This window comes from Pipra filicauda, unplaced genomic scaffold (assembly GCF_003945595.2).
Source record: "Pipra filicauda isolate LSUMZ 115617 unplaced genomic scaffold, ASM394559v2 scaffold109_size3271384_pilon, whole genome shotgun sequence".
Lineage (NCBI taxonomy): Eukaryota > Metazoa > Chordata > Aves > Passeriformes > Pipridae > Pipra > Pipra filicauda.
The window spans coordinates 1,437,777-1,451,363 of record NW_024103540.1 but is presented as its reverse complement, the minus strand read 5'-3'; the positions used below and the strand labels follow the sequence as shown (position 1 = coordinate 1,451,363).

Genomic DNA, 13,587 nt, shown 5'->3' with positions numbered 1-13,587 from the left:
TTAAATCAGCATAGATGACAATTCAGTCTCTCTTGGACTAATTATACTGGAAACAGATTGAAAATAAAGTGACAAACAAAAGCATTTACAAATGGCTTTCCATCACATTCATAACAAAACATAACAACAAGATTTGTTGTTATCTCCAGCAGCAAATAGTTCCAGGAGCACAAGTTTAGGCAAAAAAAGGACCAAGAATGAAAAGGAAGTCTTACCTACAGAAAGTTTGAAAGTTTCAAGTTAAGCTCTTATCTGAAATCCACTAAATCAATACAATCTGCTATGCTGACACAGACAAATCAGTTTACAGCATGCTAACAGTGATTTACCTGAAAATTGATAAGGAATCAATTCAAACTGAACTAATTATGTTTGGTGGAAATTACCTTATGTGGGCCCATGTCAGGTTTTGTGTACATTTAAATCTTAAATAGTGTTAATTAAGTCCATACAATGTCCTGGTGCAGAAGAGCTTACAGTCACCAGGGTAAAGCACCTCAGGACACCCTGGAAAACTCTGACTGTAAAACAAGCTCCCTCCTACTTACCAAGCTTCTCTACACTTCACAGCAAGCCAGACTTCAGCTTTGCTTGCAGCTATTTGGCTTTTAAATTCATCCTCAGAAGGGAAGTTGGGTACAATCTTCATTCATATTAAAAATGTACAGTTATTAACTGACATAAATCAGTACAGATTGACATTTAAAATAAACTAAGCATGACTGTACCTTTCCCACTCTGACTGCAAAGTTTTCTGTACTGCAGGAGCTGTCAGGGGTTCAGCTAAAGACTTGTTCAAGACATAGGACGTTCTGAATTGAGGCATGAGCACAACTCACTAAGAGGAGAACATTTTGCATGACAAGCATAAATATTTGGGTTTTACACCCTAAAGGAGTGACTTCTTATTTCTGTCACAGACTGAAGAAGAAATTGCATAAGCAATAAGGCTGTTTAGACTGTTTAAAAAAAAATAATACTATCTACTCTAAGGATTAGAGTGAGATTTAAAACTAATCCTGCAGAAAAATATTGGCACTGAAGATTTCACTGAATTACAGATTTTTTTGCAATAAGGAATCCTGTCAAGATCTGAGGGAAAAATCAACTGTGCCACCCAAGACCCTCTTTTATAGCATACCAGCTGTATTTTCCTGATGTATTCACACCAGTATCAGCCTCACTTTTAAGCCAGACCAAAAGGAATTGACTTCACCCAATAGTCCAAAACACAAGCAGACGACAAACTTTATTTTTGTACAAGAGGTCGCTAATTCTAGCAGCGGGATAGCACAGGTAAGCTCTCAGCTTTCCCTAAAAATAATAAAGGGTTAAACACAAGCCGAGGGGGTTTCGTGAAGTGTGAAACGCAGCTCTGCACCATCTCCCGCAGGGCCCAAGGGAATGTGAGGGAGAAGGCGAGGGAAGACACCCGGAGTCACAGGACAAAGGGCTGCAGCTGCAGGGACGCGCTGGCAACTCCCCAGAGCAGGCCGGGCAGGAGAGAGCGGCGCGGGCAACGCGAGGGGACCGTGAGGGGACCGCTCCGCCCGCTCTCACCGGGGCTCCTGGGGACGCCCTCCCCCCCGGGAAAGGGCAGGGTCAGGCCGCGCACTCGCACCCACCGAGCGCTCCGAGGAGCCGGGCCGGGGCGCGGGGGGCGCGGGAGCGGCACCGCCAGTGCCGGAGCCTGTCCCGGTTCCCCGTCCCGCCCTCCCGCCTGTTTCCCACAGCAACAGCCACACGCCGCGCCCCGCGCATGCGCCGCCAGCTCTTTCGCAATGTAGCGCGCATGCGTAGCCCGGGGCGCCCGCGCTGCCGCAGCCCCCGCCCCTCCGCTTCTCACGCGCCGCTCTGCGCTTCAATGAATGGGGAGGGGAGGCAACCGCCAATGGAGCGCGGGGGCGCGGCGCCCTGGCCCCCGGACACGCCGGGAGTTGTAGTTCTTTCAGAGAGAAAAGCTGTGCATGTCGGCGGAAGCCTCGACTACAGCCCCCAGGCGGCCGCGCGCGGGCGGCGCGCCCCTCCCCCCTCCGCGGCTCCTGGGCGCAGCGCCGCCGCGGCCGCAGTCGCGTCGCAGAGGTGACCCCGAGCAGCCGCTCCCGCCGCTCCCGCCAACATGGTCGGTACCGCGCACCGGGCCCGCTGCGCTGGCGCCCGCACCGCGCCCTCCGCGTCCCTCCGGGGCGGATCGGGGGGATCCGGCGGGCGGAGGTGGCCGCGAAATGGCGTCGCGCTGCTCGCGGGGTGTGAGGGATAAGGGTGACCTGGAGGTGGTTGGTGGTGGCGGCACCCGGAGGAGCCGGGCCTGGTGGCGGCCCCAGGGCTCACCGCAACCCCCGCGGAGGCCGCGCAGGGGTGACCTTCCAGCGGGAGACGTGGGGTCGGTGCCGGCCTGGCGGCGTCTGTGCCAGCGCGGCGTGAGGGGGAGGGCGGGATGTGGGAGCGGAGCGAACCCTCCCCGCCCCGGTGGTGCCTCCCGATGGGGGATGGCACCGTTGGGCCCCGCGGGTGGCGACGTTGTCTCCGAGAGGTCGGGAAACCCTTCGCCTTAGTCCGCGAGAGCTTAACGGGTTTGGAGCGGTTCTGTGTCAGCTCAAGGGGAAGTGCTTGTGAAATGTCTTTATTGTTTAATCTCTGCGTGCTGTCAGAAATCCTGCTGTTTGTGCAGATTGTCATAGTTCTGCCCTGAGGTTATTACAGTGTACTGCAGCGCTTTGCTTTTCTGCGGCATATATACTTACATGTATGCACACACAAACCTGCACAGAGACCTTCCTTTCCTTTGTAACCCTGAAAACGTCTCCAGGTTTTTCTAGACTCTATACCCTGTTATTCAAACCTGTACTTCTAATGTTTTGCTGTAGAAAGGATGCTTGCATGCTCTGGGACGTGGCTTATTTCAGCTATACCCTAAAAAATACCAAAGTCTGTAAACTTCTGCTCTTTCTGTTTAAAATGTGGATTCAGAGGAGTGACACAAGATAACAGGTTTTAGTTTGTACCTGAGCTTTCAGATCATTGCCTGACATGAATGTACCAATCTCACAGAGAACTGCTGGTTGTAATTTACTTTGGTGTCCAGACTTTTCAGAATGTCACTGTTTTTATCTTGCCTTTGCTGTTGTAGTTATGCATGTGGTGGTGGGCAGAGGCTTTAAACTCCAGAAATAAAATTATCTGTCTATTGATGCAACCACCGTTAGATAAATGAAGTGAAAAAAGTCTTTCAGGGCACCTGTGTCAAGGTCACTTCTTAAGGAAAGAACGCCTTTGGAATTCGCCTTTGGAATTCGGTGTCTGAACGACTGTGCTGGTGGCTCTCCTCGAGTGCAGAGCTGACACTTTCTACTCCGTTTCCAAACATGTTTATTGTCACCGTATCTCTGCTTTAAAGAAGGGAGAGCAAAGGGAAAGTTTCCTAGGCAGACTCTAGACTCTTGAGGAGATAAAGTTTATCTTGATGCTTAAATCACCTTTGTGAAGCAAGGTGGGATAGCTTAGTTGGCTTTACTATTCAGGAAAAAAGTTAAGTTGATGATAAGTTTATCAGCAGTAGTGTATATGGAGGTCTTTCGTTTGTAATTCGCAATGCAAAGTAGACAGGGTGTTCTTGCCACAGCATTTGATAGGTTGTGAGTTATCTTTAACTCACCTTTGTAACCTCCTGAATCAGTTTTGCAGTGTAGTGCTATTTGCCTGTATAGCACTAATATTTTAGGTCTGCTGTTATCACCTGTAAATCACAGACATAACTGAGGCACTGAGTTCTTCAGCCAAAGTGTTGTGGGGAGGGCGATAAGCCCACAACTGCCTCATTTGGTATTGGAAGCTTCACTTTCATCTGTCATAGTTGAGGAAGGGTAGAAATCCTACATGGTTGCTGAACTAGACAAAGAAGGGTACCCAACAATGTTCAGTTGTTGGGTTTTTTTTTCCTCATCCTTTTTATCACTACCTTTGCTACTCTTTTAGTTTCCTAAAGCTGTTTAACTGTACATCAGCTGAATGTGGAGTGGGGAAGGCTTTGAAACAAAATAGTTCAGTTAGTTGTTGCTTAATTTGTCCTCTAGTTCTATACCTGAGGGTGAGTAAAGGTCACCCCTGTAGCTACCACATGAAAGTAGTCTTGCAGGAGCCAAGTCACGAGTTGAAGGGCCTGGACGTGAATGTTTGGAACCTACAACTTCCACTGGGGAGCTACTCATTTCTCTAAATAGCCAACCTCCAAAAGTAGCCTTTGATGCTCAATAAGACCAATTTTGATATGTGATGTAAGTTTTTTCTTTTTCTGGTGAGAGTTATCCACATTTTGTAAGAACCACAGCATTTTTGGCTTGTTAATCTAGCTTCTGGATTTGAGACAGCATGGAAGTTTCTTTGATAGTAATTGCTCACAATTAGTGCAGGAGTAAAGGGGTCTGGGGAATGTATTGAATCCAGTGGACTGAAGGCTGGGAGAGAAAAAGCAAGTAGGCAGCACTCTTCACTTAATTTTAGCTTGTGTTTCTTCTGTCTCCAGCCTCACACTGGGGGGGAGAACAGGAAGGATGGTTGTAAGCAAACATAATTATGGTGAGAAGGTGGAGCTGAGTCATGACCAAAGTGGTTTTGTTGGGTTTTTTTTCCAAAAAAAGGCTAAATGCTAAGTTTGTCTCAGTAAAAGAATAATAAATAATTCTATCTCTTACCTTTTTTATTTTCTACTCCTTCCTTCTCCTGTTGTTATGCTAAATACTCACTGTAATGTTAGTGGATAGATTGACATTTTTTATGTTTAAATCAAATTAGCATATAAAGTGCATATAGTGGAAAAAAATTCTCATTTTACTAACTAGTATGGTTAGCTACCATAAAAGAGTATTCATTGACGCCTTAATATAAATAAAATGTAGGATCTCCTTAGAAACGTGCTGTAAACTTGGCTTTAAAATTTGATACGCATCTTAATCCATGCTGTCCATCGTCATTCAGATGTTATGGTACATTTCCTTACTCAGGAATACAATACCAAAACTAGTTTTGAGATTTAAACCAGCAAGAATTGTTTGTCTGCCCTCCTTCCCCCTCTTTGTGGAGTTTCCATGAGGGACGAGGCTCATAATAGGACAGATTCAAAAGAAAACAATGCAGTTCAATGCTGTGTAACTGCTAATCATGTAACCAGATATTTAAAGAATCGTTCCCATAATGAAGGCAGAATCAGGCCAGGTCTAATTCTACAAGTTCAGGAGTTTAATGTCATCACTTACACTCTCATTTTATCTGGTGTGTGGGAAGATGGGGTAGGTGGCCTCATTTTTGTAATGATTTAAGAATAGCTTGATGCAGCTGTGCTTGGCTGGTCACTTCTGCAGAGAGGATACACTCAAAGCCCAAAATGGTTTTCCTATAAATATCAATGACAGGAACGTTGGTTGGGAAGGATCTCTAGAGGTCACACGGTCCGCCCTCTTTCACTCCAATTCTGGAGGTTGTCCAGTCCAGCCTGACAGCAAGGCTGTTGTCACTGATAAGTCGTATCATATGTGTGTTTTGATCTGAGTCTTGAAAACCACCAAGGGAGAAGATTGCACAGACTCTCTGGGTACCCTTTTGTAGCCAGTGCACCCTGTTCTGCCATCTGCCACTAGGAGAGGTGTTGGGAAGCATTATTTTTGTAACACTCTGTGAAGGTGTGGTAGGTTGCTGTTACATCACCCTCCATCCTCTGCCTTTCCAGGCTATGTCCAGCACCCTCAGCCTCACTTTACAGGACATGAACTCAGGGTGCCAAGACTGGACTCAGTATTCCAGCTGCAATATCACCAGCACTGAGTGGAATGTCTTTGTCTGCAAGCTGCGCTTCTCGTAATGTAGCCCAGGGCGCAATTAAATCACTTCTTTCACGTTCAGTTGTGCCTGGTGTTTTGTCTGTATCTCAAATGGTCACCTTTTAATTATTTGACAAAGTGGGTTTGACACTCCAGCAGCCCGGTCAGAGTCTGCTTGTTCCTGTCTGTGCACAATCTGTCCCAGCTCTATTGCCTCTAGAGAAACATGGAAATACAAAAAACAGGCTTACAAAGTACTGAGTTATGAAGGTCCTTTAGCATGTGTTCCATTTTCAGAGGGTCATAGAATGTTGCATTTGAAGGGACTTTTAAAGGTCATCTGGTCCACCCCCCCCTTACAATGAGCAGCGACATCTTCAACTAGACCAGGTTGCTCAAAGCTCCAATTTGACCTTGACTGTTTCCAGTGATGGGGCATCTACAACCTCTCTGAGCAATCTGTACCAGCGTTTCCCCAGCCCTATTGGAAAATATATTTTCTTATCTAAATCTACCCTCTTTTAATTTAAAACTGTTGTTCCTTGTCACTTCATAACAGGCCCTACTAAAAGTTTTGTTTTAGTCTTTCTTAAAGTCCCCTTTGAGTATTGAGAAGCTACAATAAGGCCTTCCTGGAACCTTATCTTCTCCAGGATGAACAACCCAAACTCTCTCAGCCTTCAGTTTTCAATATTGAATAACCTCTGGATTTCCCCAGATCTTAGTTCTGCTTAGCAAAATGGGATGTTTACTATAAAGCATGCATTTTTTCCCCCTTTATTTGCAATATAGCAACATGTTGGCAGTCTTCTCCCAGTCTTGTGGAGTTTAGGGTCAGTTTGACAATAAACAGTTGTATTATGGATAATAGCATCTGGATCTGTCCATAATGTACCTTTTGTCTGTGGATTTCTTAAATTACTGCCAAACAGTTCAGGGGGACAGTAGTTTTAAGTCCATTAGATTCTTTGGTCTCTGGCATTCAGTAAGTCTTTGATTGCAAATAAACATTCAAAATGCTTAATGGAAACAGCCCTCAAGATGGAGAAGAATGTGAAAACCGGTGAAGTGTCACAGCTTGTGAAAGTGTAGGAAATTTCAAGTATGAATGGCTAATCTAATGAGTGGGTGTTTGTTGTATTGTCCTATGTTGAAAAGACAATGTTGTTAAGGGGAATACAGAGTTTTTGAAATACATTGTTATTCCTGGCATTTTGGAAGTTATTCCAGGAGTGATTCTTCAGGATGCTTTTGCAAGTGTGGTCTGTTTCTGTAAAAGCAAGTAGAGAAATTGCTGGTGGTTCTGGTAGAACAGAAGTATGATCCAAGGAGTTGGGGCTGATCTGCATTTAGGCACACATTAGCATCTAGGTTAAACAATCCATGATATTGCTGTGGTAACTGTTAATTTTTAACACTCAGGTGGTGTGACCTGCACTGTGTAGCAGTGGATAAGACTCTAATTTTCTTACAGGGTGAACCTGTCAGAGTCCTGGTGACTGGAGCTGCTGGGCAGATTGCTTACTCCCTGCTCTACAGCATTGCCAAGGGGGATGTCTTTGGCAAAGACCAGGTAACTCTCACACTGAATTATCACTTGTCTCTTCTGCACAGGAATAAGTGTCACAACTGCAGTCCCTGGGACTGGTTTTCTTGTAGACACTCACTGATTTACCAGTGTGCGAGTAATTTCTTTTTTAAGTGAGGAAAACTGGTGTCCTGCTCTGTTACACAAGCTTTCAGTTGTTGGTTGTGCTGAAGTTGTTTGTTTTCTCTAAATGGGTTTTAAATCTTGCAGGAGATAGCAGTTTCTGGCAGAGTACAAGACAAAATTCATTATGCCCAACTTGCACTAAACCTTTTCTTTCTTTACAGCCTCTTATTCTTGTGCTGCTGGACATCACTCCTATGATGACTGTACTGGAAGGTGTGGTGATGGAGCTGCAGGACTGTGCTCTGCCACTGCTCAGAGGTGTCCAAAAGAATTTTTTCTTATACCTACAATAGGCTGTAAAAGAGCTGCTGCATTTATGAGTTCCTGTAGCTGGCAGGAAGTTTAACAGAAGAAAATATTATATGATCCTTGGTTTTATATTTTTTGGAAGATAAATTAACTTAGGCTGTAAGCTAGCAAGAATGACATCAAATGAGTTTTGTGAAAAGAACTGACAACACAGATATGTGGGTTTTGGTTTATATCAGCAAATCCTGGGGTTTCAGCCTGGACAGCAAATTGTCAGATACTTGTGCATATGTGCACTGTGTTCTAGCCCAGTGGTGAAATAACAATCTTTAGATATTTCTTTGCTAAAGAAAAAAAAACTACACCATAATTTTAGACTTCAGAAATATCTTCTGTATAAGGACATGAAATAAAAAGTGACCCATTAAGTCACGTAAACAAGTTCTGGTACTTTAAACAAGCAGAAGAAAGGGAGTGAGTAGGTGTTACAGTACTAGAATACCTGAAAGAACCCCATGTAGCTACCAGCTCTTGTATAGTTCAGACCTTCGGTTTGAATTGTAACCTAACCCAATTCAGAATCTTTGGTTGGGATTGTTAAAGGGGAAGGAAAATTTCACTTGTGTTGATATTTGCCATTGAAACTTTTTTGTAAAAGTCAAGAATAGCATATGTACTAATATATATATATTTAAATAGAGACACACGAAACTTATATTTTTACATAGATTTCTCCCGTGTTTTCCACTTTAGATAAAAATTTGTACATATAAATCATTTACTGGCAAGTACTTAATCTGTGACTATACTTGTGTTTTTGGAAGGGGAAGATGGTGATATTGTCAGATTAGATTATATACTCTTTATGAACAAAAGAATATTCCTGTTAACGCTATGCCATGAGTATTTATCTGACTGATTTTTTCCCCCTTTCCTTTTTTTAGAGGTCATTCCAACAGACAAGGAGGAAGTTGCATTCAAAGACCTTGACATAGCGATTCTGGTTGGCTCCATGCCAAGGAGAGAGGGCATGGAAAGGAAGGATTTACTCAAAGCAAATGTGAAAATTTTCAAGTCTCAGGGTGCAGCCTTGGACAAGTATGCCAAAAAGTCTGTCAAGGTGAATATAGAAACTGAATTTAAAACATTAACACGGTTATGTAGAGATCTAAATATATTGTAGAATGATATTGCACAAGCAGGAGCCTGTTCAGTGCAGGCATTCCTTTCCTTAAGCCCTGGAAAATATACCACAGTCAAAACCAACCCCACAAAACCGTATTAAAAAAAATGAGCAGTCTTTTGCTCGTTATCTCTCTCCTCTGGGAGAACTAAATCTTCTACATGCAGCTGCCTACTTCATATCCATCTGTGGCTTTAACAGAACGGCCCTTAACTTCAGTATCAATATGGAATTACAGTTGCACAAAAAATTGGCTTTATTTGGGTTGTTTGTGTCTTGTTCTTTGGAGCATTGGAAGATTTTAATTGTTCTCTCTCAGATTCCTTCAGCACGGTTAATGGGATCATGGGGCTGCTCTCCCACTGCTCTTAATCTCAAACCCAGACTCCGACTGTGCTTTGTAACTGACTTTTTAATGTCTGCTTCCTCTGCTGATGAACTTCCTACTGCTTCTAAAGACTTGTTTGCTTCTTTATCCAGTTGGAATAAAAACTATCAATGTAACTATTATGGAGTAGTGGAAAATTTACTGAACTCACTTTCAAAAGGGGAGATACAAAGGGAGGTTTGCAGATCAGATTGTGTGATTGAGGGTATATGGAGCTTAACATTAGTCATTTGAGGCACAAATGAAGGCTGAATAAAAATCAGTTTTCCATAGCTATAAATGGATCTAAGTTGAGGCAGTATTTTACTTCTAACTGCTTATGAACATTGAGATTAGTAACTGTTCTGGCTTTCTTAATTATAAAGCAATTATATAAAGCAGTGGCAGCCAAACTAAAGAGTATTTAAAAGGCGTTGGTGAAGTCACTGTGGACTGACTAGTGTGCATGTACCTTGCTTTTCCTGTGTCTGGTAGTATGAGATTTGAAGCCAGGTTGTGGATCAGTATATAGATCTCCCTGGAAATCTTGTTCTCTTTCACATTTGAATCTCAAGTTATAAAGAAGATACCTACCTAGAAATTATTTTTCTGAGCAGTTATAGAAGACTGGGTGACTATGAACAACACACTTAGAAAACAATCACGTTGAAGACAACCAAGAGATTTAGAAAACTTCACTTCTTCGATAGCTTCTTTGAAGGCAAAGCAGTGTATTTCACTGGAGGGAGTTGTTTTGCAGAAATACCGACTTCATCTTCCCATTTTTCATTTTCAGGTTGTGGTAGTTGGGAATCCAGCAAATACTAACTGCCTGATTGCATCAAAGTCAGCTCCATCTATACCAAAGGAAAACTTCAGCTGCTTAACTCGTTTGGATCACAACAGAGCCAAATCTCAGGTAAAAGGAGCCTATTCTGTTATCTCTGCTAAACACAAACAGAACAGTGCTTTCAAAGGAGCCTGTGAATTGAGAAACTGAAGTCAATGCAATGGAAATCTTTAATTTCCCATTAGATTGCTCTGAAACTTGGTGTGACTGCTAATGATGTGAAGAATGTCATCATCTGGGGCAACCACTCCTCCACTCAATATCCAGATGTCAACCATGCGAAGGTAAACGTGAAAGGAAAGGAAGTTGGAGTTTATGAAGCTATAAAAGATGACAGCTGGCTGAAGGGAGACTTTATCCTGGTAAGACAGGTGGTTTTTTTGGTGTTTGTTTGTTTTTTTTAACGGTCGTTCTGTGCTTGTGCTTTCTCCTAACCTTATCTGAAATTGTGATTTATGTACCTGAGTGACTTGGTGAAGCAGCTCTTCTATCTCACTAGTATAAACCATCCTTATGTAGCTTGTTGCTGTCAGTTGTTTGCCCTTGAAAAATTTAAGGCACGAAGGCCTATGTAAACCCTGCTAGAAAAATCCAGTTGGAGTGCTAAAATGATTCAGCAAAAAGAGTTTTGATCATAACTCAGGTGAAACTTGTCTGACACAAGAAGCACCTTTGCCATTTCACTGCGGTGACTTTTGGGGGCAGTTTTGTAATAATGGCATTAATTGATTGAGAGCACAGGCTATCTAAATGCACTGTGAAGTCAGACAGGCTTACGAAAGCCCTAGGTGCCTGTGATTCTGAATAGCTGTGCTCTGCTTGGTGTTGCAATGTTACTGGCATCCGAACAGCCAGGTACTACACCTTAGCCAGGGAAGCTTTAGTTTGAGACAGAGAATGTGTTCTGTCATATGGCAGTGCTCTGTCCTGTTTTGGATATAACATTTCAGTTCATGCTTGTTGCTGTGGAATAAATGATTGGCAACCAAAGTTCATTAGCCAGTGTGTAAGCAGAAAGCTGTCCTTGATCCAGCTATATCTTACATGGCCAAAACAGATTTGGCCTTCTAGGTGCATTGTAATGCTGGACTGTGTTAGAATGCTTTACCTAAGATAAGGTAAGATTTCATAATTCTTGCTTTCTGGACTGGGGTGTGGTTGGCATAAAGCTGTACCAAAACTGTAGTGAAGCCTATTCTGAGGACTGCAGTTCACAAACACAAAATTTCTAAATGTAGGGAGGTCTGTTCAACTATCTTCAGGAATTACATGAATTTTGTGCAGTAAATATTGTAGGATTGAGACCAGCAAATAGTTCACATTGGTATTCAGCAAAAACCCTTAATTGACAGTGTTGCTCTAGACATCTGTTACTGTTGACATGCACAAAGTCTCTTGGTGGGAAAAGCTTGAGACGTCTGGTTGTTATGTGAGAAGCTGTAAAGCAGGTACTAAAGATTGAGCCAGCCTCTGAAATGTTCCATTATGTTCTTGTCTTGACAACACTCTTCTGGATTGTATGCCATGTTTGTTTAATGATAGAACTGTATCTTGACTGATGAAATTAAATAATTATGTACAATGATCTTTCTTCATGGCATTTACTAACACCATTTAGACCAAGCCATGATTTTGCTGCTTTATGATTTAGGGTTTGGGGTTTTTTTTCTTAATTGCAGACTGTTCAGCAACGTGGAGCAGCAGTTATTAAGGCCAGGAAGCTGTCCAGTGCCATGTCAGCTGCCAAAGCTATCTGTGATCATGTGAGGGACATCTGGTTTGGTACTCCAGCGGTAAGATGTTGCTTTTGAGTAAGTGCATGTTTGCCTAATTTGCTTTGATTACATGCCAGCATCATTGACCTCCATTGCGAATGTGTGTTCAGAGGAAAGAATCCGTCTTCTTCTGGAGTAAAGGGTGTCATAGGAGAATACAGGATGTTGAAAAATCAAAATTTTGCTTTCTTCTAGCAGTGAAAAATGCGTTCATCTCTTACTTTTCTGGTTTCAGGGGGAATTTGTTTCGATGGGAGTCATTTCTGATGGCAATTCTTATGGTGTTCCTGAAGACTTGCTATATTCATTCCCTGTTGTGATCAAGGTAACTAGACTGTATTGAAATCCATGTATCTTCTGCAAGACGTAAAAACTGTCATGTGAGCTTGTTAATAGCAGTGATTTTTGTGGGGGACTGCAGTTGCTGGGATGTAGGGGTTTTAGTCTTTCACAGAGAGGACTGTTCTTAACCAAGTAATTTAACTTGGTTGCCAACAAAGTGCTGATAGATGAGTAGAATCTGACATGACTAGCTGGTGCTGGTTGCATTCTTTATCTGAAACAAAACTAACTGCTGCCCGATGTGTTTTTTAGGGCTGTAAACTTTGGTTCTTATGCTGCAAAGTGTCCTTCATGCAGACTGAATGAAAGCTTGTTCTTACGTGGTGGGGCCTTTTTATTTTTTTTGTTCTCAATCAGGACAAGACCTGGAAGTTTGTTGAAGGTCTTCCTATTAATGATTTTTCTCGTGAGAAGATGGATCTTACTGCTAAGGAGTTAGCTGAAGAGAAGGAGACTGCTGTGGAATTCCTCTCCAGTGCATGACTAGGTCATGAGGAAATACAAAATCATTTAAGAGTGGAAGAATCTAAGAGTCGTCTTTAGGTCTGCTACCAAACACTATTACTGTATCCAAGTCAACTGTCTGTGGCCATTGTGCATTTTAAAGTTCATAAGCTTACTGGTACTGTTGTGCCTCTGGAGTTATTAGCAAAAATGTTATTAAAGAAGTAAAACTAGTTTGTTGACCAAACTTTTTGTCTTTTCAATACTAGTTGCTTTCTGTGTATGGTATAGGATAATTGTTTGCCTCAGCCTTGGCTACTAACGCACAATCCGGTTAGAATTTGGCACTATTGGAACACGTCCTAGTCCATGATCACTTCAGCATCCTATGGCTCAACTGAAGATGAACTTAGAATGTAATTGCCCTTGAACCAGTGGTTCAGTGAGTCTATCACTGGACAGACTTCAAATATACACAGTTCACTCGGGTTATGCTTACAATGTTTGTCAATAGAAATATTAAAAGTTGCTTAATCACAGTAGTCTGTTGCACTTTATTTGCATGTTTTAGTTACGTAACTAACAGAGTTTGTTAGTAGAAGATAAAAAAACCCTGAAAGCCTATTTTAAGAAACTGAGGGAAATGAGTTTTAAGAAGCTTTATTGATGGCTAGCACCACCCTTTGTCTAAGTTGCTGACTGTTCTGTTCCAATAGAATTTTTCGCCTTGTACTAAAGTAAATCTTGGTCTGTCGTATCTGGTGTCATCTCATTTTTCTTTTTCAGTTTGTTGTCATTAAATAAGGATACAAAAAATAGAACTTTTCTGACCAAAAAAGCAAAGGTTAAA

General features: G+C 42.5%; 2 protein-coding genes across 8 annotated transcripts in view; one reads left to right on the top strand and one right to left on the bottom strand.

Moving 5' to 3' along the window:
- Nucleotides 1-1,725, bottom strand: part of LOC113983478 (WD repeat containing planar cell polarity effector) — a 147,381-nt gene extending 145,656 nt beyond the window's left edge. For all 7 annotated transcript variants that reach the window (XR_005563499.1, XM_039381134.1, XM_039381139.1 and 4 more), the window contains exon 1: nucleotides 1,626-1,725. The gene's annotated coding sequence lies outside the window, so the exon portion shown is untranslated. The remainder of the gene's footprint in view (nucleotides 1-1,625) is intronic.
- Nucleotides 1,726-2,021: 296 nt separating this feature from the next.
- Nucleotides 2,022-13,274, top strand: MDH1 (malate dehydrogenase 1). The gene is made up of 9 exons (XM_027712944.2): nucleotides 2,022-2,122; nucleotides 7,288-7,386; nucleotides 7,689-7,785; nucleotides 8,721-8,896; nucleotides 10,123-10,245; nucleotides 10,362-10,538; nucleotides 11,856-11,969; nucleotides 12,187-12,276; nucleotides 12,651-13,274. The coding sequence occupies exons 1-9, from the start codon at nucleotides 2,120-2,122 to the stop codon at nucleotides 12,774-12,776; spliced, it is 1,005 nt and encodes a 334-aa protein (XP_027568745.1). The 5' UTR covers nucleotides 2,022-2,119; the 3' UTR covers nucleotides 12,777-13,274.
- The last annotated feature ends 313 nt before the right edge of the window (nucleotides 13,275-13,587 follow it).

Bases quoted from the DNA above. Each gene is read 5' to 3' on its own strand.
- MDH1 (XM_027712944.2), top strand. The intron at 8,897-10,122 runs GTGAATATAGAA...TTTCATTTTCAG, and splicing joins ATGCCAAAAAGTCTGTCAAG to GTTGTGGTAGTTGGGAATCC. The intron at 10,539-11,855 runs GTAAGACAGGTG...TCTTAATTGCAG, and splicing joins TGAAGGGAGACTTTATCCTG to ACTGTTCAGCAACGTGGAGC.